We start from the raw sequence: 27309 nt of genomic DNA, 5'->3' as shown, positions 1-27309 counted from the left end.
TGGAACCTAGGAGCATTCCAGTGCTGTTCAGAAAAAATAAATATTTGGGGAGGGGGAGTTCCACTCACTGACTTGTAGAGATTTTTTCTCACTTCCTGTTGCATGACCACACTGAAAGGAAAATCCACCACCTTCCTCCCCACCACCCGGGTTACTGTCGGGGTATTAAAACTTGTTGGTTCTAACCTTTCTTTACTTTAGCTAGTTGAAAAATTATTTTTGGCTGTGTATGCACTTAAGAGTTTTTGCATCTGTTGAATTAAAGTTGTTCTTGTTTACATCCCACCAGGTGAAGTTTTAGGATTTGAGAACCTTGTGTTCAGTATCTTTGAGTTTGTGCACACCTTGTTGGAGAACAAGTTTAAAGGGACAGTGAAAAAAGCTCTGCCAGAACTGTTCTACTACATTATACTATATATGCAAATCACAGAAGAGCAGGTAAGAGACTAAATACAGTAGATATGTTGTGCTGCATGTTTGAAGGGCAATTGTTTAGCTTTAGTTCTTGTTTTTAAGGTTGTGACTAAATTACCCTTATTTTGTCTTCCTAGATAAAAGTGTGGACTGCAAATCCCCAGCAGTTTGTTGAAGATGAAGATGATGACACATTTTCATACACGGTCCGCATAGCTGCCCAGGATCTTCTGCTGGTGAGTGAAAAGCATTGCCAATATTACTGTGTGCCGAATATGGAATGATTCGTAGAATACATGTTAGAAAAGATTGTAGCCATCATGTTTAGCAATTATTGTACTAACAATATTGTGTTCTGATTTTATGGTGGTTTGTAAAGCCTTTCCCTACCAGTTATGCAATAAATACCCATCTGTTCCAACATAACTTTCTATGACAGTAAATATTGTAAAACATTTTTTGTTATTCTTTTGGTTCTAGGCAGTTTCTAGTGAGTTCCAAAATGAGAGTGCAGTTGCACTTGCTGCTGCTGCTACACGTCACCTTCAGGAGGCTGAACAGATTAAGAGTCAAGGAGGAGAGCACTGGTAAATATAGTTTACATTCTTAGAAAACAGTGTTAAATGGAAACCCTACTGTTTTGGTTCAGTTTTTATATATTAATTTTGCACTGTGAATTGATTAAACAAAAAGCTCAGCAAGACAGAACCACACAGAGAAAGGGATTACTGTGACTCATTTACTTTGTTTATACATTAGTTTGAACTTTTGAGCTTTTGTTTGAGCTCTGTTTAAATGTTTATTAATCTCCCTGGCGGTATTCCGGAGTGTGGCTCGGGGTGGATTTTCCATACCAACAGCGCTAACCCCCGAGCCACAATGGAATTTCCAGAGAGATTAAAAGTCCTACCTTGTTCCCATGTTCCAACGGCGTCCTCCAGCAATGTCCGCAGCGTCCTCCAACGATGCACCGCATCTTCTTCCCCTGGCAATGGCTACGAAGATGCCTGGCTGTCATCTTTGTCTCTGGCGTGTGAACATTGGGGACGCGAGGCCAGGGAAAACAGATGCCGGCTGGGCATCTGCTCGCAGGTCTTAGGCTGGAGGGCAGGACCGTTAGGCAGGTAGGCGGTACTGGGCAGGAAATTTAAAATAATGAGCATTTTTAAATGTACCGCTTTTACATTTAAAAATCTTCATTAATTATACCACCAGGGAGGTTAACACCGAATGTAAGAAGAAACTGCAAAGCATGAACAGAAACCTAAAGCTTCCCTCCTGGTTGGGTGCAAACATAATTTATATATGCAACCAATATTTATTTTTTAAATTATGAATATATTTTAATTACCATACTTTTCTAATGAACTGTCAGAGTGGGTACACATATCCCAAATTTGACTTGTTCAGAACATCACCAATGACAATCGGAACAATTGAAAGGCACATCCAATATATTTATAACTTCTGCTCTCCTTCAGCAGTACCCATAGGAAAGTGTGGCTGTCAGCAATAAATACCAAATACCAACAAAAATTCATATATCAGATGGTGGGATATATGTCCTTTCATTCGTGTAAGAATATTTACACAATGACATGTCCGGCATAGCAGGAATACTACTGCTAAGAATAGGTTTATATATAATCTCAGAGCATTGTTTATTGTCTTGTTTTTTAACTGAAAATGCAGATCAGTTAGGGCTATAACTTAGAAGATGCCTATAAACTACAGAGCAAGTGTGTGTCATGCCGCTGGTGGTAATGTAAAATAAAATTACCTGAATATACTTTTATCTTTTCTATGTTTATATCTGATTTAAACACAACATGCTTTAATTACAGGTGGAAGATACATGAGGCTTGCATGCTTGCCTTGGGGTCAGTAAAAACTGTGATTATAGATGGTGTGCAAAGTGGACGAGTTCAGTTTGACATGCCTGGCTTCTTAACTGGTGTCATTCTTGCAGACCTTAATCTTACAGGTATGTAATATGCGGACAACAAAATATAATTACAAAGTAAGTACTTCCCTGTGTGTTTTGTTTTTTTTCCATCTACGTGTCCTGTGCCTGCTTTGCTTTAATAATGCTTGAATTAACAATGCTAATTATCTGGTTCCTAATGCAGTATACCTCCAAAGAGTAATTTGATTTAGTTGAAGTAGTACTGGAAGATCATACATATAAATGCTCAACGCACATCTTTGGTTGTAATGTTTGCAAATATACAACCGGCCCTTAAATATGTTATAGAGAATGTTAAAGCGTACCTAAACATTTTTGCTTTAGATAGAAGGGTAATAAAGAAAAAAAAATACAACTTTTAAAGTGCAACACTAGCCGCGGCTATCAAGACTTAATGGGAGAGTAAAGCCTCCCAGGATTAAGGCTCTGGCTGCTCTGGGGCATTTTTTCCACCAAAGGAAAAGAGATGCTGATCTCGCACCTGCACAGTGCGTGATTGGGTGACGTAGTAAGAAGACAGAAGATGCCGGGACGAAGAAGAATTCCAGGACGACGCGGGACCAGATTGTAGGAAGGACCAGTGCTATGGAAGGATTTTCAGGATTAAAGGTAAGTGTATTTTTTTTTATTTTTTTTTGTTTAGTTCTGTTTTAAGGATTGTATATTGAGGAACGTTAAAAATGACATCAAGTGTGAGTTACTAGTTGCACTTTTCCTGCTTCCCTTTCAGTTTCTCCTTTTCTCCTGGGACGTTCTCTTTGGGCAGCCAGTAGGTTTACAGCTGCAATGTCACCAGAGCTGATACAACAGTTTCTTCAGGCCACAGTCAGTGGACTGCATGATAACCAGCCACCTTCAGTAAGAATTTCTGCTGTCCGAGCTATCTGGGGGTAAGAGAATGTCTCCTCCTTTGAGTCCAAAGATTGTGGCTTTCCTGCCTTTCTTTGCTTAGTTGTCCATTGTTTGTTTTTAGATACTGTGATCAGCTGAAGATCTCTGAAAGCACCCATGTGCTCCAGCCTTTCTTGCCCAGTGTAGTTGATGGACTAATCCACTTGGCAGCCCAATTCACCTCTGAAGTTCTGAATCTGGTAATGGAAACACTCTGCATTGTCTGCAGTGTAGATCCAGTATTTACAGCGAATGCTGAATCCAAAATATGCCCTTTCACAATCGCAATTTTCCTCAAGTATAGCAATGGTAAGTCATGTTGTGATTGAATGTATTTGAGGATGGATATATATATATATATATATATATATATATATATATATATATATATATATCCTTTTGTTTACTTTTTTCTAACTTGCTTAGTTTTGGTTTTCAGACCCTGTTGTTGCGTCTTTGGCTCAAGACATTTTTAAAGAGCTGGCTCAAATAGAGGGATGTCAGAGTGCTATGCAGATGAGGCTTATTCCCACTTTAGTTAGCATAATGCAGGCCCCTTCTGAGAAGATCCCAAATGGTCTTTGTGCGGTGAGTTCTTAAAAAAATTTAAATGCATACTTTTTATCGGTGCAGTGGTGTTCTCCCCAGTGCCTTTTTTAGTCAAGCTTAATGCCTGGCAATTTTTATTAGCCACAGAGCTGTCATCCGACAATTGTTCAGTCTGGGCTTTGTGTATAAAGAGCTGTCAGTGAGAGTCTGGGCAGCCTTCCAACTCTTCTGGGCGTATCAGAGGGGTCAATAATTTATACATTTTCCTATTGTGTTTCCATTCTATCCTCTGCAAGCAGAACTAAATGGCTGCCTCTCCCAGGCTGTTCAGATTAGCAATTTGTGCAAGCAGTTTGACTGCTTGCTTAATTGCAAGCCACCTCTTAATAAGGTGGGGGCCCAGATATCTGCTCCCTGAACCCCCCCCCCGCTTCGACTGCTTTCAGCACCTAATCACATCACTTAAAGAGATCCCTTGTTCCCCCATATTCTCGTTCAGGGCTGTCTTTATTGGCCCTTTTGATTTGCTGAACAAATCTAAAAAATGAAAGTTCACATCATCGTTAGTTTGTGGCAGTTTTTCAAATGCATATATTGAGGTTTGCATTAAACATTTTTTATTTGAAGGATGTGAATGGTAATATTTTTTGCTAAAACTTATATTGTCTATTTTACTTTTTTTTATTTTTTTATTGACAGACTTCCATTGATATTTTGACCACAGTTGTGAGGAATACGAAGCCACCTCTCTCAGAGCTCCTCATTTGTCAAGCTTTTCCTGCTGTGGCCCACTGTACTCTACGTACTGATGACAATACCACAATGCAGGTACCTTTTTGACATTTTAATATCCTAATGCCAATATATTATCTGAAGATGGGTTGGCAATTTTTAATAGCCACAGAGTTGACATCAGGCAACCGCTCAGCCTGGGCTTTGTGTACAGAGAGCTTTCAGTAACCAATAACGATGGGGTATGTTGCAGAAGCTTAGAATTTATTGCATCTTCTGTTTTCAGAATGGTGGTGAATGTCTACGAGCCTATGTTTCTGTTGCGTTGGAGCAGATTGCACAGTGGCAGGATGACCAAGGCCATAGTGGTCTTTGGTATGTTATGCAAGTTGTTAGCCAGCTCCTGGATCCTCGCACATCTGAATTCACAGCAGCATTTGTGGGGCGCCTTGTCTCTACTCTAATTTCCAAGGCTGGACGTGAACTGGGAGAAAATCTGGACCAAATTTTGCGAGCTATCCTCAGCAAGATGCAGCAAGCTGAGACGCTTAGTGTGATGCAGGTATTACTCAATCATATCATTGTCAGTACACTATAGTCTTTGTATGTGTGTGTGTGTGTGTATATATATATATATATATATATATATATATATATATATATAAAAATAGATTTTTTTTTTGTTTTGTTTTAGTCTTTGATTATGGTGTTTGCACACCTTGCAAACTCTCAACTGGAACCTTTGCTTGAGTTCCTTTGCAGTCTGCCTGGCCCAACCGGTAAACCGGCCCTAGAATTTGTAATGGCTGAATGGATGAGTCGACAACATTTGTTCTATGGGCAATATGAAGGCAAAGTCAGGTGGGACACATTTTTATTTTCAATTATAATTTTTTTTTATTTTGATGGCCTGTTTTTAACACCTGGAAATAAATTTGAAAATAAAGTTTTCTGTTTTTTACGTTTCATTGGGTTCATTGAGATCTTTGGTTTGTCTTTATTTCCAGCTCTTGCTAGATCTTGCTGTCCGAGTATTACCGTATTTTTCGGCGTATAATACGCACCCAATTTTAAAGGAGGAAAATCTAGAAAAAAAAGATTCTGAACCAAATACTGTAGTAAAATGTTTTATATCAACTGTATAAATTTAACAATTCATCCCCTTCTGATCACCCTGTGCCAATTCATCCCCTTCCGATCAGTCTGTGCCAATTTATCCCCTTCTGATCACCCTGTGCCAATTCATCCCCTTCTGATCACCCTGTGCCAATTCATCCCCTTCTGATCACCCTGTGCCACTTACTGTGCGTACTTACAGGTACCGTACGTTCTCAGCCGGGGGAACTCCGTTAGGGCAGGGATCAGCGTGCTTCCGGGATCGCAGGGGCACGTGTGCCGGCTTCTCCTCGCTCGGAGGAGGAGGATCGCGGGGGCACGTGTGCCGGCTTCTCCTCGCTCGGAGGAGACACGCGCTGCAGCCAGGAGGAGAGGAGAGAAGAAGCACGCAGCATCGTGGGATCGCGGTATCGGGTGAGTATGATATTTTAATTATTTTTAAAAACTGTGTTCGCTGTATAAGATGCACCCACTTTTCCCCCCCAGTTTTGGGGAAGAAAAAGTGCGTCTTATACGCCGAAAAATACGGTATATTGGGGAGATGATTATCATTTAGCAGATTGAGTTACATTTGTGTTGTCTTTTTAATGTACCTTTTTTGCCCTTTATTAGTTCAGTGGCTTTGTGTAAGATTCTCCAGTATGGTATTACAATGGATGACAAGAGACTACAGGATATTAAAGTAAAGGGAGACGAAATATTTGATATGGAAGAAGGAATCCGAACCAGATCTAAAACATCCAGAAGTATGTACTGATCTGTAAAGCATAATTTAACTATTACGCTAAACTTTACTTTACTGATGCTTACCAATTTTTAGATGTGGTCATGTTTCGACTTTACCATTTTCCCCCTCTATTAACCTGGTGATCTTGCCTGTAATATAGCTTTAGGGTGGCAATGTGAAATCACTGCACTGCATGTTTGGAGGAGCAGCATCATCTGATGCTGTTCCCCTGATGTTGAGTCCAAGCTACTTCATGTCCATTACATTGGGAGAAACAGATGTTCTGTGGTTCACAGAAAAAAAGCTGAAAAAGCAGCAACATCCGTTCAGTGCACAGAAAGTTACAAAGACTATAATTCTCTCAAAGTTGTGTTTTTTCTGTATTTTGAAGGAAATGTACTCAACCTTTTCAAAATAAAAACTGTTGTATGTGGATTTTTTTGGGGCTTTGCATATGTTTTTAATTTTATAATGTCCAGATAAACAATCTCTTTTTCTTGTATAGGGAAGTGGGGAAAAAACATTGAATGCATGTCCTTGTTACAGCTTCTGTATAATATACAGACCCATTAATTCAATCATTGGCAACTTGGCCACATAATATTCCATAAACTGTTGAATTCCTATCATGTAGGTCAATTTGTTTTCAGGGAAAATCTAATTTTATTTATGAATGGTGTTTATTTTAACAGGCCTTTAAATCCGGTCTAGACATATTCCTACTCCACAGTTTTGGTCATAGTCTGTGACATTTTTGTTCTGCTTTTTTTCTTTTAGTTCCTCAACGTTTTACAACTATACCCTTACTGGTTAAGATCTATAAACTGATCATTAATGAACTGTCAAGTGTAATTGAGACTAATGCTACCAGACAGACTGAGGAGGAATGGGCACAGGGTAACGGAGGTAAGATTTATGCAGTTACTGGTATGGAGTAACCTATAAATTGCTACTGTTACCTACCAAAGGTGTTCTGTCTAACCAACCACCTTGCACTAGGATTTTACATTTAAATCTTGGCCTGGGAGCTATCTGCATAGCGTTTGTATGATGATGGCATCTATGTTTGGGTTTCCTGCTTCCACATCCCTCAAAACAATATTCATTACACTAGATAATGTAAAATATGCTTACTGTAGCAGCAGCAGCAGCGTATGGTTTTGTGCATTCGTTTACAATGGATTTCTTTTACCTATTAGTGACAGACAGGTGTTCAGATTATATTTGATGTAAGTTATGTTTAATATGTGAGTGGGTTTTTAATTTTTTTTTATAAATTCAGCTGTATATGTATTTGCAAACGCTTGCCTCCCAAACCAAATCTCATGATAAAGCAGGTAACTCGAAGTGATACCGCATGATTTTATATATATATATATATATATATTTAGCTTATATATATCTTTAGTTTAAGTAGCGCCTGTTTTTGTTAAAAAAAAAAAAAAAAAAACCTATATTGGTAATGTTACTCTGTTCCATAAGGGGTATAAAGATAGATAAAGATATAGTTATAACAACTTGACAAACCTATCCAATCCACTTTCCTTACCCAGCTTAAGGGTTAGGAATACCTTTTTAGCTAACATATAGCTAATTAGTTGAACAGCCTTCTCTCCATATACCCTAATGAATAAGCAGACTTCATGTTGGCTTGTGTATGTATAGATTTCCATCATTAGGTTATATCTAGACAGGGGGTGAGGAAGCAGTATTGTGCATATTTATTGACAGATTACAACTCTCTTTGCCCACTTATCTGATGTAAGTTGTCTGTGATTTAGTGAAGTTGTTCCAATAAAGTTTCGTTACAGCTAGTTATGCTTTTAAAACAGCCACTGAATAGCTTAATGTTCTAGGCTATTTGTTTTTTTTCTACTAGGTTTTCATATCCCAATGTAAAATCAACAATGTGTAGTAAGCAGTAACAAAACATCTCCTGTATCAATACTAAAGCAATAAATATTTTCATTACACTAAACTTGTGGATGCTTAATTTCACAGTACAAACTATTTTTTGTCATAATATTTGGAATGATAGATGTTTCATTGTGTGATTGTTTCAGATGATACAAATGATATGTGGGAAGATGACGATGATGACGATGAAGGTCTGGCTGGACAACTTTTATCGGATATTATTTCCAGCAACAAATATGGTACACCATTCTTTTTGCAATATATTCCAATATACAACTACATACAGCCACACAATTTAATAATAGCTTAAGGTTCTATTTCTGTCCGTATTTTCATGCAAAAAGCGTTACATTTTTTTTTTGCATGGAAATTTATTTTAAATTGTAGGTCTATAATTCTTAGGCATAACTCACTAAAATATGTACAATATTTAATAATAAATGTTAAATAAACAAAAATCTGTTAAAAAAATAAATACAGAAACCTGTAATATAACTGAACAGTAGCATGTATAATATAATTATGCACATATTATATAAGGCTTTCTTTGTATTGGATTCAATACAGTTACTTTGTATAAAATCCAATACAAAATTATTTGAATTTCCCGCCGCGCCTCACACCTGCACCGACCTCACCGGGAAACCCCGGGGAACGTCTCTGCAGTCGCTGGCTGAAGATCGAAGAAAAAAGACGTGTCCCGAGGACTTGCAGGACGCCGGGGACGCAAACGGAACAATGTAAGTGGGGTTTTTTATGTTTTTAGCGACCCTGAGTGTGACTCGGGATTACCGCTTTTAAGCATGTAAAATCCACCCCAAGTCACACTCTGGATTACTGCTAGGAGGGTTAAACCTCATAACCTGCGTTTTGGTTGCTGCACAGGGGGGCGCAGGCAATTGAGTAGGTTTTTGTAATCATGATTTCTTTCTCTCCTGAGAAAAAAAATGACTGACCCATACATTTTGGATAGTTGTCAGGCAAGCTAAAAATAGGCAGTTTTCTAAGACTGTCCTTGTGGGCATCTGAATGTTGAGTTTTGATAAAAATCATATTTGGGTGCATATTCTGTTATACCTGCTGTTTACTACTGAACTATTTTGTCATGTCTCCATCAATAAGTAACTTGTAATTGTGTTAAAACAGACTGCTAAATTACAAATCTTAGACCATGACTCTATATTACTATATTTTTTTTTTTAATTGTTTGGCAGATGATGATTATTATGAAGATGATGAGGAAGATGACCCGGATATTCTCAAAGACCCATTGTACCAAATAGATTTGCAGGTAAAACTATGCAGATTTTTTTTTTTTTTTTATTGCCATACTGTATGCACCCATGGACATACATTGGAACCATAGGCTTGCATTTTGTCCCTAGACTTACATGCAGTTATAGCCGCTGCATTCTGCTACTACATCAAAAGTGTGAATCGCCCTTTAAAAAATCGGACCCTCTGTGTCATGGGCAGGGCTGTGGAGTCAGTAGATAAATCCTTCGACTTTGATTCCTCGGTTTCTGGTACTCCCGACTCCTCTGTATTTACAGGGTTTCTCATTTTATCTTCACAATTTTGCATTCAAACTTCACCAAAAAAATTAGACCCCCTAAATATTTATAAATCAATAAATTTAATATAAAATTAAATATACCACAATATTTTTACCATAAAAGTTTTTCTTAAAAAACATTAATAAAAATATATAAAAATTGATGATTTGTCAATTATTATGTTTTTTACTTTATATAATTTTAAAATTAAATATATTTATTTCAGGGATTTATACTAAGTTTTAAGATAACAATATTATTCATCTTTTTATCTTCAAAGTTATTCGCTTTATATTTAATATTGCACTTACCCCCATGGCCAGAGAATTAGGTAATGCAGAACATCAAAGAGTTGTAGACGGTTATCTTAATGAAAGTAATGCCTCCCAGATGGCAATGGTTTTGGGTTGAAATCGTACAACCATAACCAAAATTATTAAGACTTATACATCTTCCGGTAGAGTGGAAAAATCACCAAGAGGAGGTCTGAGAAATTCAAAGTTGGATAAAGCCCATAAGGAGGTGTTACGCAAGTTAATGTCTTGATTGCGGAATAAGCCTCAGGGAAATGATCAATTATTTGCCAAATTTGGAATTAATGTATGTATTTCAACAATATAGATGCATTATTAAATTTCCAACGGTCATTAAAAAGAACTTCCTTAATGCCTGCTAGGCGCAATGATTCACACTCTCTTCAAGAAAGGCTTAGCTATGCTAACAAAATCCTTCATCCTATTGCTAAGGAAAATGGGGGAAAAAAAAATATACTTTCTTGATGAAGTAGGTTTAACATCTCAATGAGGACCAAAAGGGGAAGATCTCCTATTGGGCAAAGGGCAGTGCATGTTGTGGCTAGAGTGCGTTCCTGAAATCAAGAAGCATTCCTCAAGTTTATTGATGAGGTTTTGAATGTTTTTACTGAAAAGAGTGTTCAAGCATGCCATCCTAATTATGGATAATGTCCCTTTTCATAAAACTAGCCAGGTAAAGAGCTTGGTTGAAAGTAAGGGACACCAACTCTTATTTTTACCACCATACTCTCCATTTCTTAATCCTGTTGAGAACATGATCTCTAAATTGAAAGAAATAGTAAGAAGAAATAGGGCTAATTAATTCAGGTGCTTTATTAGAAAGCAACAATAATGTATTTTTAACAATAAGCGAGCGAGATTGCTCACATTAATATACAAAAATGTTTAGCTTTTTACCTAAATACCTAAAAGGAGAAAGCATTAATGAATAATAAATCATTTATTAATTATTACATATTTTTTTTTAATGTTTCTTGTGAAAAATTTTAATGCTAAAAAGTGTTATATATTTTGTGAAGTTTGAATGCAAAAGTGAGAAGATAAAATGAGAAGCCCTGTAATATGCTAATGTATTTTCCATGTTACATAGTTACATAATAGGTTAGGTTGAAAAAAGAATTATGAATTTGGACTTGAGCTCTGCCATTTTCCTTCGTGTACACAGAGCTATAAAAAAAGTGTTTAGTAAATCTGCCTTGTCTTTATCCCCAGTTGCCAACCCAGCGACATCCTTTAAGGGGCCTACATGCTCAGATCTGATCTTTTTGCTATGATATTTGAAAATTTGTTTGGGGTTTGCCTTACTTTTCTTTGCAGTCTATCTTTCTTTTTGAAGTTTTGCACATTTTATCTCCTTTTTAAATCTTTTGTTATGTAGTTTATGTGTCTCAAATGATAAAGGTGATCCTTCATTTTTATTTTTTTTGGAACGCCTTTTCTTGTTCCCTATGGCTTTTTTAACATCAGCTGTGAGCCCCATAGGTTTTAATTTTAGCCTCCTAAAGTTATTTAACCCATTGGAATATATTTTTCAGTTTGCTTTTGTAGAACAGACTTGAAACATTCCCATTTCTGTTCAGTGTTCTTTGGGTACAATATTGTCTCCCAGTCCAAGTCACAGAGAGCGGCCCTTAATAATGGAAAATTTGCTCTCTTACAATTCAATGTTTTTATCTTTCCTATTTTTGCCTCCTGTTTTCAGCTTCCAATAAATTAAATCATATTATGGTCACTGCTACCCAGATTCTCTTTTATTTGCACATTTGTTATAAGCTCTGCATTGTAAGAAAGAACTAGGTCCAGCAGAGTATCCTTTCTAGTTAGGGCTTCTATAAACTGTACCATAAAACTATCTTGTATTAAATTCACAAATTTCTTCCTGTTTGCTGTTCCTGTGGTGCCATTACTCCAGTCAATGGTAGGGTAGTTGAAATCTCCCATGATTAAAACACTTCCACTTTTTGCTGCTTTTTCTATCTGTTCTAATAGTTGATTTTCTATTTCTTCCTTAGCACTGGGGGGCCTATAGCAGACTTCAATAATTGTGTGTTATTCAATCCCACATTCAACTCCACCCATAATGCCATAACCTCGCTTTTTCTATCCGCAATTTCTTCTTTCACATTCACTTTTAGATCACTTCTCACATACAGACGGACACCACCAGCCTTTTGTTTGACTCTGTCTTTACGAAAACAAGTATACCCAGGAAGATTGACAGCCCAGTCATGCGAAGAACAAAGCCAGGATTCAGCAATACCAACTAAGTCATAATTCTCCTCGCTTATTAAGGCTTCCCCTATGTTGTTTGCCAGACTTCTAGCATTGGTGAACAGGCTCTTTAACCCATTGCTGCTTTTACCATCATTGTTTGCCTAATTATTTTTTTTCAGTACAACTAGTACTGCACAATCCAGTGTTTGTTTGTAACATGGGAAGCTCCTTACAATTATCCCCAATCCACCCTCCACTAGTGTCTAACCCCTGGCTAACTTTTCTGCCACCTTATTTGACTAGCACTAGCACAGCAGACCCCCTTTCATTTAGGTGCAAACCATTTCTGGCATACAGGTTGTACCCCAATGAAATGTCAGCCCAGTGCTCTATGCCCCTTCTCTTTTGCACCAGGACTTAAGCCATGCCTTTAGCTGCCTAAGCTTCCTCTGCCTTTCCTGTGTTGTACACGGCACAGGCAATATTCCAAAGAATATAGCCTTGGAGGTCCTTTTCTTCAGCTTGAAACCTAGTTCCCTAAACTGATTTTTAAAGATCCTCCATCTGTCATGTCATTGGTTCCAACATTAACCAAGACAGCTGGGTCCTGTCCAGCCCCTCCCAGTAGTTTGTCTGCTCGGTCCAACTGACTGCCAATTGTCTTTTCTTTCCTGCGTTTCCCTCCCCATAACTATTAGATGTGCTGCTCTCCCGGCTGTTAGGGGTAGCAGTAACATCTAGAATTGCCACCACTGGGTCTGCCACCTCTTCACATAACTTTGCAAGCATGTTGGGGTGCTCAAACACAGGGCTGGCCTTCCTTTTCTGGGGGCTCTTACCACTCCCTCTAGTTACAATAACCCAATTTCCTACATTGTCATCCTGATTAACCTCTCCACCCTCCACATCTAAGCCATTAACTGCCTGCTCAGTGAGCAGGAGACCCCTCTCAAGGTGATCCAGTGATTTCAGTGTTGCAATGCTTTTCTCCAGCTTTCCAGTGCCGGATACCAGAATGGCGACTTGCTCACATTTGTCACAGTGGTATTCACCTAGGAGCTGTTGCTCCATTTGTGCATACATGTGACAGACTGTGCACTGAACCAACTTTCCACCTTGCTACCACTCATTTTCCAAGTTACAATTTTTGTTTACAAGGAGTTATAAATGTTTACTTACGGTTTGTGGTTACTATAGTGCTTTAACTCCTTTTTTTTTTCAAACTCTTGTTTTTTCTAACTCTATTTGATTCACTTGTTTCACAAGCCAAACAGTGAGCAAGTTCAAAATGAGTGCCTCAGGAACCTAAATCACCTGTGAAGTCTTGACCACTCCCCCTAAGAGGTCACCTGTCGGCAAGGAAAAAAAAATGTTTAAAACAAAACTGACAGTCAAGCAAAAAAAGCTGTTTAGAACAAAACTGAAAGTCAAGCAAACACAACCCGACAGTCAAACAGATGTTGATTTGAAGGAAGGCAGCATACATGCTATTTAAACACAGAACTACTGGCTAGGAAGCTGACACTCCACTGTATTGGACAGTTTAAAACAAAAGACAAAAAAATGAAAACAACAAGGTTTTTTTTATTGTTTTTTTTCAAGTGGCCATAAAGTAGTAGCATAGCATGCATAAAAAACAGGAACTTTACCAGTTTAAAAATATGAACCACATCCTTTGGTAGTTTTAAAACAAAACAACAATGAACAAAACAAGAGCTGGCAAACCTAAAACAGTTTATATAATACACTAAGAAGAAAGTTGTAGAGTAGAATAGCTGGTAAATGCAATCCAAAACTAATTCAATGTAGTATTGTTCTAAGAAACAGAATTGCTTTTGCCAGATTCTTTCAAAGAAGCTTATAAATCTGACTTATTATTTTTAGAGCTGAAAATAGACTTTCAACACTGACTTGGGTGGGTGGCATTGCTGTTACGGTTCTAGCAACATCAGTCCTTTAGGAGTCCCTTACTCCCAAGGTTTGCATTATTCTTTTATTATTTTCATTATTTTCATTCATTCAAACTTTTCGTAGTTTTTCCTTTTTACATTTGGCCACTTCAACTATTTGTGTCCTTATAATTTCTCTTTCCAGAGAAATACCCAAGTTTTTTTAGCCATTTCTCCATTTAGGCATAAAAAGGCTGGCTCTGAAAAGGATAGTGGTACACTATTCCTTACTACCATTTCAATAATGTGGTTTTTGAATTTTTTTGGTTGCATTGTTATGGTAACGTCAGATATAAAGAATCTTCTTAGTTGTGTTTGGTCTCCAGTAGATTTCTAAACATTTTTTATCCCAGAAGTAGATATAGAATATTTTCATTGAAATCTTTCTCATTCACAACTTCAAACACTTTAGGATGAAAACGCTGCAAGTGTCTTTTCAAATTTGATGCTCCTGTAGGTGCATTTTTGTTAGACCCACTAAAACTGCTAAGTTTTGCATCACATTGTAATGTAATGTAAAGTGCTCATAAACAGCAGACTTTAACTTGTTTGTTGACAGACTTTTTGCTATTGTGAATGGGGTGCTGCTTTCACTAAAATATAAATATAAAATGTTATACTAACTAGCATATTCTTTGATTAAAATACAAACATACACATAGCCCTGCAGTTTTATCCAGAAACATGCACACAGCCTTCCATCATAGTACACACAAGCAGCCATGCCGTTTTAAAATAAACATGAACACTTAAGCCCCCCCCCCAGCGGCATTCCCGAGTGTGACTCACGGTGGATTTTACCTGCAAAAAACGGTATTCCCGAGTCACAGTTGGGGTAGCTTTTAACTAAAAAAAACCCCACTTACCTTGTTTCGTTGCTGTTCCCTGGTGTCCTGCAGGTCCTGGGGACACGTCCCTCCTCCTCGATCTCCAGCCGCGAACCGGTGGTGTCAGTGCAGGCGGGAGGACTGGTGGGAAATTTAGATAATTTTGTATTGGATTCAATACAAAATAGCCATATTGAGTCCAATACAAAGATATATATATATATATATATATATATATATATATTAAAGTTTATTAATAAATTCATTAAATATTTATTAAATAAATAAATAAGGAATTAGACCGCTAGGGAGGTTAAGCTGCATACACACGTGCAATTATTCTCGTTGGAATGGATCTTTCACGATCTTTTCCAACGACTAAGGACTGCACGATGCATGAGCGAGTGCTGTACATACAGCACCGTTCTGCTCTATGCAGAGGGGAGGGGGAGCACGACAGAGCAGCACCTTTCCTCCTTCGTGCTTTCCTCCTTCTCTTGCATTAGGATTGTTTGTCGTCCATCGTCAGTGGATCTGCCAGGACGGTCGTTTGGATGATGAACGACAGGCGCTGTGTGCAAGCCAGATTCTTGTCCGATTTCCTCCCTGAGCCGATTATCGGGTGAGAACCATTGGACGTGTGTACGTAGCTTTACAGTTGAACCTAAAAAGCTATTCCTCCAAGTTCTTCTAAGCTCTTTTAGCAGGCAGAGGAAGTTGAGCAGAGGCCTCTGACTTTATCTTTGTTTGCTGATCTTCTGCTGAAGACAGGGCAGTGGGAGGCTCCAGGGCCAGGGGGGCTATTTAACTAACTACCTAGTATTAGGTGGTGTGCAAAATGATGTTCCCTCCTGCATGGGAGCATATATGGAGAGACAGGACACCTGAACACACATCAGGCCATAGCACTCACCTACACCTATATCATTACACTTGTTTACACTCAAATGAACTTGTTAAAAACATTATATCTGAAATAAAATGAAAACACGTTTTGTAATGTACTTAATCCAGATTACAATAATGTGAATGTCAGGTTGTATAATAGCGCAGCTGAACTTCACACTAGTAGAAATACATCTATGCACTATATATTTTAAATTTGTCACATTTGGCACATTTTTATCGACTCCGGGTACCCAAAATTGTTCCCGACTCCATAGCCCTGGTCATGGGGCAATTGGCAGTTGAGTTCTAATTTCTGGATTTGTCTGCTCTATGCCTCCTCTAGTTAGTTATTCAAATCTTGTTAAAGAAAAGACAGCCAAGCGTCTAATATTTTTTGGTTTATATGCTACTTATGTCAGCCCCCATGGTTCAATAAGTATGGGTTTCCAAACCCATAGGCAACATCTCCCTATCCCATGGTTCATCTTTACGTTACTGTAGCAGTTCATATAATATTTATGAAGCCTTTAACTTAAAATTTAAAGCTCTTCTTTTACACAGTTTACTCCACTGTTTTTTTTTTTTTTTTTGTTTTTTTTTTTCTTTATTTTGTAGACATACCTGACTGAGTTTCTGCAGCAATTTGCCCAGCAGCCATGTTTTTCTGCATTCTCTGAACATTTAAATGCTAACGAACGTCGAATTCTTCAATCAATTGGTATATGAGGGTACTGGACAAAGATCTTAAATGAAATTTTACACTCTGTGAAGTTGCAACCCAGCATTGGGATTGCCCTATGACTTGAAAGGACTTGCTGTTTTCTTTTGACAGACTGACCCTAGTGATGTTTAAAAAGGTCTGCTATTTACGGATATTACTTGGTGCAAAATTTCACTCCATTGCCATTCACCACCGGTATATATGTCTGCATATATGGAGTAATAAACCGGATGGCAGTGAGTTAGGTGTCACTTGAAAAGCTGTTACACATTCTGTGGTGTAAGTTAGACTGATTTTACTCTAACCCAAAAATATTCAGTCCTCAGCATTTAGTTGTTTTTGTAGTATAATAGTATTCTAATTCATGTGGGTGATATCCAATTTTTCTCTCTTCCATATTTAGACCTTAAAAACAAGGTGCCTTGTATGATAATGCAGAGTAGTTTTGCACAATTGTTCAGGGCCAAGTCAACCTCTGCGCTATATTGTTGTGTCCTTGTCCTATTTGGTCAGAAAGCAAGCCTGGGAAAGCACAAATGGCAGAATTTATCCAAGTGTAGCTGTAGTATTCTAGTGCTGCTAAGTGAAATAACATGTCCTAAATGGCATATAGAAAAAGAAACCTGTAAATGAGAACCATGTAAATCTAAAAGCCTGCTGAGAAATGTGCTAATAGGATGTTTTTGTAGGTACAAATCTGTTCACACTGCATACAATATTGTGATCAGTATTTGAGAGAACCTCTAAGTTTAAATAATGTAAAGACTCTGTTTAGACATTGAATTGCATTTCAGCCTAAACCACCGGTGCTGGAAAAAACATTCCTCTGGAGGATTACCTAATCTTGTGAAAAGCTTTCAGAACTATCAGGTTAAAAAAAAAAAAAAAAGTACAATCAAAATGAATGAAGGAACCACTCACAAGCTTTACTTACCATATGCGATATCCAAGATTAAATTCTAACTCAACCTTTCACCTAAAAACATGGACAATTTTGAAGACATCTAGTTTGGTGGGTTTTTTTCTTAACTTTTGCAAAAAGACTCTAATAGAAGTCAATTAAATAAAATATGTGAATTTATAATGCATCACGTCTCAAACTTAGTGTTGTGTTGTCTAAGCAAACAGCTTTGTTTTGTATGCATAACATGTTGAGTAAAACTCACAAACACTGTACATGCATTAAGAAAATGTAATGAAGGTGTAAAATGTTAAATATAATGTATAATTGCTGAAAAAATTGAATGACCACTTTTAGTTACATTACAGGGTTACACTTGATAATCAAATTGCTGCAGAACCCACAGGAGTATTTAAACTTATTAAAGTATTACCAAACCCTGAATTAAAAAAAAAAAAAAGCAGACGCTGACATTTTCATTTCTAAAATCCTTTGCGACGTCATTGGCATTGAACTGCTGCTCTTCACTCCCTGAGTGTAGCCTGCCTGTGGTGCGTGTGTAAATTTAATGATGTTTAGATTCCAACTAACAGCAAATTTCCAACTGCTTTTTCCCGTAGTATGCTGCAGGATATCTAATGTTAGTCCTCCCCACTTCCTTTTTCCACAGAATGAACTATCTATGGGGCACTCATTCCTTTCTACTGTCCCTAAACACTAATTTTTTCCAGCAACAATGTTGCACCTTTATGTAGTGTTAGATCTATACAACAGAAACCTTTATTATTTTGTAATCCAAGAACTAGGAGGTATTTGGAAGACAACAAATAATGTGAGAATTAGACACAATACAGCTCAACAGTTTTTTGTTTGGACTTATTAAACTAAACTAAAAATATACCAATATCTCTGTGTTATATTTATTAGACTGAAAAATAAGTAAATAAGACAGGTATCTATTTTAGGCTTTATATACTCATTAACTGGTTGTTGTAGAACCAGAAAGATTGGCTGAGTGGTTGAATTTAATGAACCTTTCTTCCCAATCTATTGTAGTTCAAATGTAACCAGTCAAAATAGAACATCTGCATTAACACCCCTAACTGTATTCCCAAATGTGGCTCAGGGTAAAAAATACATGCAAAACGGTAATCCAGAGCCATACTTGGGGTTGCTAAAAACAGTAAAAAAAAAACACGCTTACCTTGTTCCATTGGCATTCTGCTTGTCCGTGCAGGTCATCGGGCAGCGTCCTCTTCTCTTGATCTTCTCCAGGTGAATGCAGTGACGTTCCTGGGGGTTTCCCGGTAACATTGGTGCATTCGTTGGTTCATGCGGGAGGCGCGGTGGGAAATTCAAATAATTTTGTATTCAGTACAAATAAATCCTTATATTATATACAGGTTGACATTCAAAAGGCCGGCAACCTCTGGACCTGAGGAGAGATTTTTTGAAAATTATGGATTTTTTTTTATACTTCCACACAGTCTTCCTCTCGCAGCACTGGGGACATCTAACACAGTTCCAGGGAGCAGGCAGCAGGGACGGCTCCGCTATTTAGTTTAGCAAGCAGAGGTAACAGCTGTTTCTGCAGATCAGCGCCATGATAACTTTAGTGGCCAAACAGTAAACTGCAGTCCCTGTATTGTAAATGGTATCCGAAATTCATGCCAGGAAACTGTATTATCCGGATTATCGATGGCTGGGTTTTCGATTGTCAATCTGTATGTATGTGTGTGTATATATGAATATGTGTGTGTGTGTGTGTGTGTGTATGTATATATAAACACATGCTACTGTACAGTTATATTACAGGTTTCACTATTTTTATGCACTCTTTTTGAAACAGATTTGTTTTTTTTTTTATTTAAAGTCAGTGAGTTATGCCTAAAATTTTAAGCCTACAATGTAAAATAAATTTCCATCCAAAGCAATGTAACGCTTTTTACATTAAAATACCGACAGAATTAGAAGGCCAGGGGGTAAAAAGTAAATATCCTTTAATAAACTATTTTCCATGCCCCCATTTTCAAAGAATGTATCAGTTGATGTGGATAGTACTATTTTGGCCCTATTTCCTGTGTGCAGTAGGAAGTTCCACATTTAAAGCACTGTCCATCTCTTGGTCTGTATCTTCCCTTGGATGTCAATGGCAACACTAAGACGTTGCACCATTGTTCATAATGGTGGAGTTGTTTGGCCAATTCTTTGCCCTCTGCGATGTAATGCAGGAAAGAGAAGTGTAGGATCTGACCCAAAGCCCCCATCCACTGCCCAGCCTGCAACTCGGAGGGGACTGATGGCCATGTGAACGCTGATAACTTACCAATTTCAATGTAATGCAAGAGCAATCGTTTAATCACATATAATGATAGCAGGAGCGCATTTACTGGTACAGACTTGAAGGTATTTCTACTACTTAGAGGAAATACCTGACAAAAATGTTTTGGATAAACTTCTGATAAGACTTTGACAGATGTCCAAATAGGACGTGAGGTAAATCCCCAAAGCGGTGACACAGCCAGCGATAAATACACACTGAGTGTGCCCATCTTCCCACATCAAAGTGTTTCTATTACTGGCTGTATCCGTGGGGATAGGTTTGCCATGACTTCCTGTGGTTATGGGGACAGGAAATAAAGCCAGAAACAGCAATAAAACTCTTTACTCCCCTGCACACATAACAGTTCCCTGCCATGAGTAAGTGAAGAGAAGTGCAGACAAGAAGAGGGCAGGAGTCGTCGTAAATAGTCTGCCAGGTTCTTTTTTTGTACCACCCCTATGACGCCGTGTAATATAATACCCATCGCCTATGTTGGCCATATAGGAGGTGTATGAGGGGCTTCCGGCTGCCGTCGTCCTCCCATGCCCGGCTGTGGCTGCTTGGTGACTGGGTCTCCTCAGAGCAGACATAGATGGGTGGAGGAGGCAGGGTGTAGCTCCTACAATATTCATGTGTACACGCAGCTCGGAGAGTGAAGAAAGTCAGTGACGCCTCCTCCCAGCGCCTACATCAGTGCTGCTGAAGATGGCACCGCAACTTGTGGGAGCCGCCTGGCTCTTACTTCTCGTCATGTCACCTCTGGGTAAGTCATGGCAGCTCGTCACTGCTTGATATATTTTATAGCTAGAAAGCCGAGGCTTCTCTGTGCTAGTTCTATACTAGTACATTCAGGGCGCTGCACACAACACATAAACATGACCTCTGGGCTCGGCCGAGCATCATGTTTATTTCTATAGAGAGGGAGGGGGTGAGCGATGGTGCCTAATGTTTATCTATGGAGATTAGGATTGTTTTATGTATCTATATGTATTCTTCCAGAAATTCTGTGGATGTACAGAAAACAAAGACCTGAGATGGGTAAAAAAAATCAAGACCCGCTCTTTGTTATGTCTGTGTGAATTTTTGCGTATGTATGGTGTGTTGGTACATGGGGAAATCATCAAAACATGTTTACATACTTCCATGTTGTTATTATTAAACAGGATTTATATGGCGCCAACATATTATGCAGCGCTGTATATAGTGGTTGTAAATAACAGACAGTTACAGAGAATGACACAGGAGGAGGAGAGGACCCTGCCCCAAAGAGCTTACAATCTAGGACAGTGGTTGCCAACCTGTGTTCTGTGGAGTACTGGTGGTCCACGAGAAAATTTTGGTGTTCTACAGAAAAATGTGGACATTACTTGCAATTTTTATGTTTTATTTATAATAAAACAAAAATAATTTTAATAAATTCTTATATTCTGAATGACACTTTTCACCTTTATATTGCACTTAATTCACGAACTGTACTAGAGACGGAAAAACAAGGGAGGCGCAGCATGACATCAGTGTAGTATTAAGTTGAATGAGCAAAATATTTGGCATTTCTTTAATATTATTAGAGATAATACAACTAATGATGATAGTACCAATAGTAATACTTCACAAACCCGTGAGCTGATTAATGAATTAGAGCAGGTGGGGCGAACTTTTTGACTCGGGGGGGGGGGGCCACAAATCTTAAAAAAAAAAATTGACGAAGGGGCCGGGCCGATGGGAGAATGGGCGGGGTTATGCCATTATGACGGCACTGAACGTGACATCATGATGGCATAACCCCACCCACTCTCCTACCGCAGATCTGAGCCTGCAATGGGAGAGTGGGCGGGTTGTGTGCAGTGACCCAGCCCTCCCACTTTCCCATTGCAGGCTCAGATCCTGGGGATGTGTTCCGTGGCTCTGGCCGGTGCGCCCCCCCCCCCAGCACCGGCCGTAAACGGCCCTGGTCTGAATTAGAGCCTCCACAGTCCTTGTCAGGCATCATTAGGAAGATCATTATTTTACAAATGTATTTATCTTTTGTAAAAAATTCATAATATTGGTCCGCGGGATTTAAAATGACGAATTTAGTGCTCCATAAGGTCCAAAAGGTTGGCAACCGGTGATCTAGGAGGTGGGGGAAGTATCACACAATAGGAGGGGAGATATGGAGTGGTGGGAAGTAGGGAGGGTTTTAGGAGACAGAAGAAGATGGGTAGACAAGTAATTAGACCATCATTGTTGTGATATTATCTGTCACATATTCTTTGTTCCGGAATTGTGGGAATAAAATAGGATCCTCGACTGGGCATCAGTCTATAGGTAAGGATTGCAGTCTCCTGCTGGACCACAGAAGTTTTACACAGTCCACACTAACAAAGGGTTGTCACCTGCTTGTTTTTTTTACCAGCCTAGCCAAGAAGAATGATTATGTATTAGTAACAGGTAAGAAATCATTAGCGCTGTATTTTTACAGAACAAGTGATGACATATCACTGTAAAAAGGGATAAGACAGGGAGGGAACTCTTAGGCTTCATTCATTTCACAGAACTGGGTTTTTTTTATTTAGGAATGGTCAATAGAACAGTGCTAGGTACTTACCTAGGAGGGTAGGAGATGGGTTACATGCTCCCCAATAGCCAACTAAATAGTAATGTGAGCAAAGGAGGGGTAGGTGTATTATAACTAAGAGACACATAGAGGCAGTGTTTTAGTGGATGCCCCTTTATATTGTTTAAGTACAGGTTTCCTTTAAACTTGCTTATGTAAAAATGAAATATGCTACATTTTTTTCTTGTTTTATTTTGACAATATTTGGTTTCCATAATTTGGATATTCAGTTGTAATAATTTTTATTTTAAAACTTATATTTAATTCTGTTACAGCCCAAAGACCATTGCAGGAATTGGATTTGCTGTGCTACTCTTTTTTGTGGTGATTGTTACATTGATTTGCTGCTTTATGTGCTCTTGCTGCTATTTGTATCAGCGGCGGCACCAGCGTTCAACCCCATACAGAGGTAAGAACATATATATATATATATATATATATATGCTTGCGGCATAACTGAAAGCTAATGTAAAGCACTTTTCCAAGTGAAGAAGATTTGCTTACTCAGTTTCAAGTGTTTCTTTTTCTATTCTCCTTTGTTAAAAGCTTAGTATGAATGCATGAATGTTGACATGAACTAATTTTTTGGATAATGTTCTATTTTCTTAGCTCAAGAAATACAGATGTCGGGTGTTTCACAGCAACCCCCATACCCAACCCAGCCAGCTTACCCAACCCAAACTCCTTACCCAGCCCAGCCTCCATACCCAACCCAGCCTCCATATGCCATGCAACCTTATCCAATGGATCCCAAGTATGCACCACCTCAGCCTGGATATGAACCTGTTCCTCTATACCCACTAAGTGGACCAACCTCCCAGTATCCTGTATACCCTCCAGCACCTCCAATGTACAATCCAAACAGTAAGCAATATCTTACATTTTAAATTGTACTGTACTAAATTCAATTTGCTTGGTTGGTTTAGGTAGAAAAAACACAGGTTCTCATGCAGACCTCCAGCCTGTTTAGTGTCATGAATTAAAGGAAATACCTGGCACTTCTGGGTTATGAAAGAGCATGTGACTCACTGGCCTAGAATTGTAATACAAGAGTCACTAGCCTTGTGTAAAGTATGACTCTGCTTGCCTTTCATTCCCACTGGCTTTAAAGAGAAACTAAACTGAAAACTGCAAAAAAAAAAAAAATACACTTCCCTTTAATCCTGCAGGGCAGTCCGATCTATCCGGAGGTGTCTTCCATTGGGTCCCGCATTGTGCCCCGGCATTCGTTCCTGAGCCGGCGTGCTGGGCTGTGCCATTATCTCCCCTTCTTCTGGGTTCTTCTTCCTACGTCACCCAACCTAGGGCGCGAGATCGGGTGACATAGGATAGAAAAAAAACATGCCAATCTCACTGCGCATGCCTGAAATCAGCAATTGTTTTCTTTTTTCACTAAAAGGAGCATTCAAGTGCCTCCCAGGAAGCGAGACGTAGGTGGCCCAGGAGGCTTTGCGCTCCCATTCATTCTCGATCGTCTCGTCGTTTACTTTACCTAAATGGGTTGTCTATCCTTTTATGTTAAGTGAAATGTCTAAGTTTAGATACGCTTTAGGGAGCAACAGAAGATTGAAAACAAAATATACTGTTGGGGAGGTCTATGGTCTGTGATTAAAGTGACCTTGTCACCATGCCATGTCTAATAAAATATTCAAGGCAGTTACTTTTGTATATAAGCATATGTTAGTTTGTTTTGGTTGCTAAAACGCCAGTTCTTCCAGGAAGTGACAGGGCTTTGTCTGACCCGAAGAGGGGCGAATCAAAGGATACTGAAAATTGATTTAGATAGATTTTATTATCTAGTACTGCTACCCACAAATATCCCCAGGTAGATGGACAGGGCAGAAAAAAAAGCATGTGCATTAAAACTATTCTGCATGAGTGACTTAACCTAGGTTTATGCTTATATTGAATTTATTACATATATACATTGTGGATGTAATTACATGGCTACATTTTATTACAAGGAAACTTTCTAACTCCAAGTTAGTAGCAAAAAAGTGTTTGTATTGGACTATATCTAATCTTACTGCATGTCTTATGAGTTTAGCCAATAGACCAACAATGAAAATGGATGTGTCACTGTGTAAAAGCTGTTTAGGGTACAAGTCACTGTATGAACATGAAAAAAGTGTAGAACATCACAAAAATGTAAATAGTCATTCATATATATTTTTTCTTTCCTCAGTTGGAGCTTCAAATTCAAACACAATGTATCCCGGTATGTGACAACAAGAATACAGAAATATTAATATACCATCTTGATATGTTTAGCTCCATTGACTGTGGGTCTTGTTGAAGAACATCCTGTATTACATAATGTTTGATCTTGCCACCATGACAAAGACTTTTATTTGTACAACCGATTCACTTGGTCATGCCACAGAAATGAAAGATTCTTTCTACCAGGCTCCAGAAATACTCATTGTCTGACTGAGCCGCATGATTACATTCACTAAGAATATTGAAATATATTTTACCAATGTCTGTTTTGGATACAATAACAATACATTGCCGGGCTTTTGATGCAGGAAAATTGTTTTCATATGTAACGTGAATTTGTACTAACCTTTGTATCTTACAGTAACCAGAAATACTGCCGTATTGCTTTAATAGTCTTTTAGTGCTCCCCAGAGTCTGGTATGAAAATCCTGTGCTTGTTCCCACACTTTACTATTAGTAAGATAGGTAAAACCAAGCAACAACTTCCTTTGTGAGCCAACTTTTTTTCATAATGGAGTTACAGGAACCTTTAACTATTAGGAGAACCTTCAAATAACTTTCAGATCTTCAGGGAACCCCTGCTATAATTCCTATATCCACAGCTTACAGTACATTAGTGTGGTCGGTGGGAAGAATGCTTCTTACATTGCTGCCCAGTGGGAAGAATGTCACTCTTACACATAACCCAAAAGATAATTTGCATCACTGGTTTGACCTGAGAGGCACAATTTGCGTATTGCTCAACAAACCCCTAGCAACTTCTGGTGGAACCCTAGCTGGGAAACACTGCACTAGAGCATTGATGATGCTTTTTGCTGGCACCTTTCAGGCTGGTGGTCCAGTGACTAGCACTCAGGCCTTGCAGCACTAAAATTCCAGGTTACAAGGTTACAATCTTACCCAAGACACTAACTGCAAGGAGTTTGTAGGTAATCCCTATGTTTGTATGGGTTTCCTCCAAGGACTCCAGGATTCCTCCCACATGCAAACAGCATACTGGTAGGTAAATTGTTTTTTTCTGTAAATTGATTGTGTTAGAAATATCTGATTGTAAGCCCCTCTGAGGGACATTTAGGGACATGACTATGACTGAGTACAGCACTGGGTAATATGTTGGCGTTTTATAAATATAAGATAAATATAATGACCTACAATACAGTGTATGAGCAGTGCATGTACATTCTAAAGTCAACCAATATGACTGCTATCAGAGTACTGAATGTAAAAGATGTATTTTTCAGTTAAATAAAAATATTTTTTATTGTAAATAAATAATATAGTTCTGTTATTCAAATATATGTAATAGTGCATCACTTATGTTAATCTAGGCCTAGCATAATGCTAATGCATAAAAAAGTCACCAAAGTCGTTTGCTTCACAAAATACCATATTGGCTGCCATCTTACATTTTTATCTGTACAGATTATTGTTTAACTGGCATCTAATTAGCTGCTTTAGACAAAAATTACTGTGTATACATTGCGGTATGATGACAGGTTCATTTATAGGTGCACAGTTACATAGGTTGAAAAAAGACATAAATCTATCAAGTTCAACCACTAGGGAAATAAACATATCCCAGTTATAAAAAAACCCTATGGACATAGATGATCCAGAGGAAGACAAAAAAACCCTGGTTCAATTTGCTCCAACAGGAGAAAAAAAATTCCTTCCTGTTTCCATAAGGCAATCGGATGGTCCCTGGATCAACAGTCTCTGTTGTCTTTAAAAATTTAATACACAGTTAAATATCGTGTTTCTAGAAAAGCATACAGCTTTTTCTTAAAGCAATCTATAGTCCTTGCTGAAACCACTTCCTGAGGGAGCTGATTCCACATTTTCCAGACCACAGACCTTACTGTGAAGAATGTCACACTTGGGGGGACAGGGCCACTGGAGGGTGCTACTGCTTGCACAACAGTGGTGTGAGCCCTGATAAGGGCCAAGGCGCAAAGTCTAAGGCTATGTACACACGTGCTCGGCCGATATCAGACGAGAATCTGCCACGTGTACAGCACTCATTGTCCAAGCGACCATCCTAGTGGATCCATGGACGATGGACAATGAATGATCGTAATAGAAGTGAAGGGGAGAGAGCACAGCGTGGTGCCGCTCCGTTGTTTTCCCCCTCCCCTCTCCATAGAGATGAACGGTGCTGTATGTACAGCACTTGTTCATGCATCGTGCAGTCGTTTATTGTTGGAAGATTCGTGAAAGATCCTTTCTAATGACAATTATTGCACGTGTGTATGTAGCCCAGGCAGCAACCAGTTCTTCTCCAGAGCTTCTAGTGGCGAGGATGTTGTGCAACAGTTTGTGGTTATATGTCTTGTGTTCAGAGTACAAAGTGAGGAACAACATTTGAGCAAGCATAGTCCTGTAAAGGGGGGAGGAGATAGAAACTAAAGATGAAAACCCATTTCTATGTAGTGGGTTGGTGGTGTTAAAAAGACTTGTAAATGGGCAGAAGAGATATCCATTTGGTGTG

General features: G+C 38.6%; 2 protein-coding genes across 2 annotated transcripts in view; both read left to right on the top strand.

Annotated features, from left to right (window-relative positions):
• The window catches only part of IPO9 (importin 9), a 28220-nt gene extending 9632 nt beyond the window's left edge, over positions 1–18588 (top strand). Inside the window, exons 10-24 of the mRNA XM_072422250.1 lie at positions 290–438; positions 552–650; positions 895–1001; positions 2259–2398; positions 3111–3270; positions 3354–3580; positions 3711–3859; positions 4520–4648; positions 4839–5114; positions 5247–5413; positions 6281–6414; positions 7173–7301; positions 8459–8551; positions 9527–9603; positions 16676–18588. Of these exons, the coding sequence (XP_072278351.1) occupies positions 290–438; positions 552–650; positions 895–1001; positions 2259–2398; positions 3111–3270; positions 3354–3580; positions 3711–3859; positions 4520–4648; positions 4839–5114; positions 5247–5413; positions 6281–6414; positions 7173–7301; positions 8459–8551; positions 9527–9603; positions 16676–16786 (2147 nt within the window). The 3' untranslated portion in view covers positions 16787–18588. The remainder of the gene's footprint in view (positions 1–289; positions 439–551; positions 651–894; positions 1002–2258; positions 2399–3110; positions 3271–3353; positions 3581–3710; positions 3860–4519; positions 4649–4838; positions 5115–5246; positions 5414–6280; positions 6415–7172; positions 7302–8458; positions 8552–9526; positions 9604–16675) is intronic.
• A 1503-nt stretch (positions 18589–20091) lies between these two features.
• SHISA4 (shisa family member 4) lies at positions 20092–24926 on the top strand. The gene is made up of 4 exons (XM_072410332.1): positions 20092–20768; positions 22867–23010; positions 23211–23465; positions 24787–24926. Exons 1-4 carry the CDS (start codon positions 20711–20713, stop codon positions 24825–24827), a joined length of 498 nt encoding a protein of 165 aa, XP_072266433.1. The 5' UTR covers positions 20092–20710; the 3' UTR covers positions 24828–24926.
• The last annotated feature ends 2383 nt before the right edge of the window (positions 24927–27309 follow it).

The sequence above is a fragment of the Pyxicephalus adspersus genome, chromosome 1, assembly GCF_032062135.1.
Source record: "Pyxicephalus adspersus chromosome 1, UCB_Pads_2.0, whole genome shotgun sequence".
NCBI classification, from domain to species: domain Eukaryota; kingdom Metazoa; phylum Chordata; class Amphibia; order Anura; family Pyxicephalidae; genus Pyxicephalus; species Pyxicephalus adspersus.
This window is presented reverse-complemented; position numbering and strand designations above follow the sequence as displayed.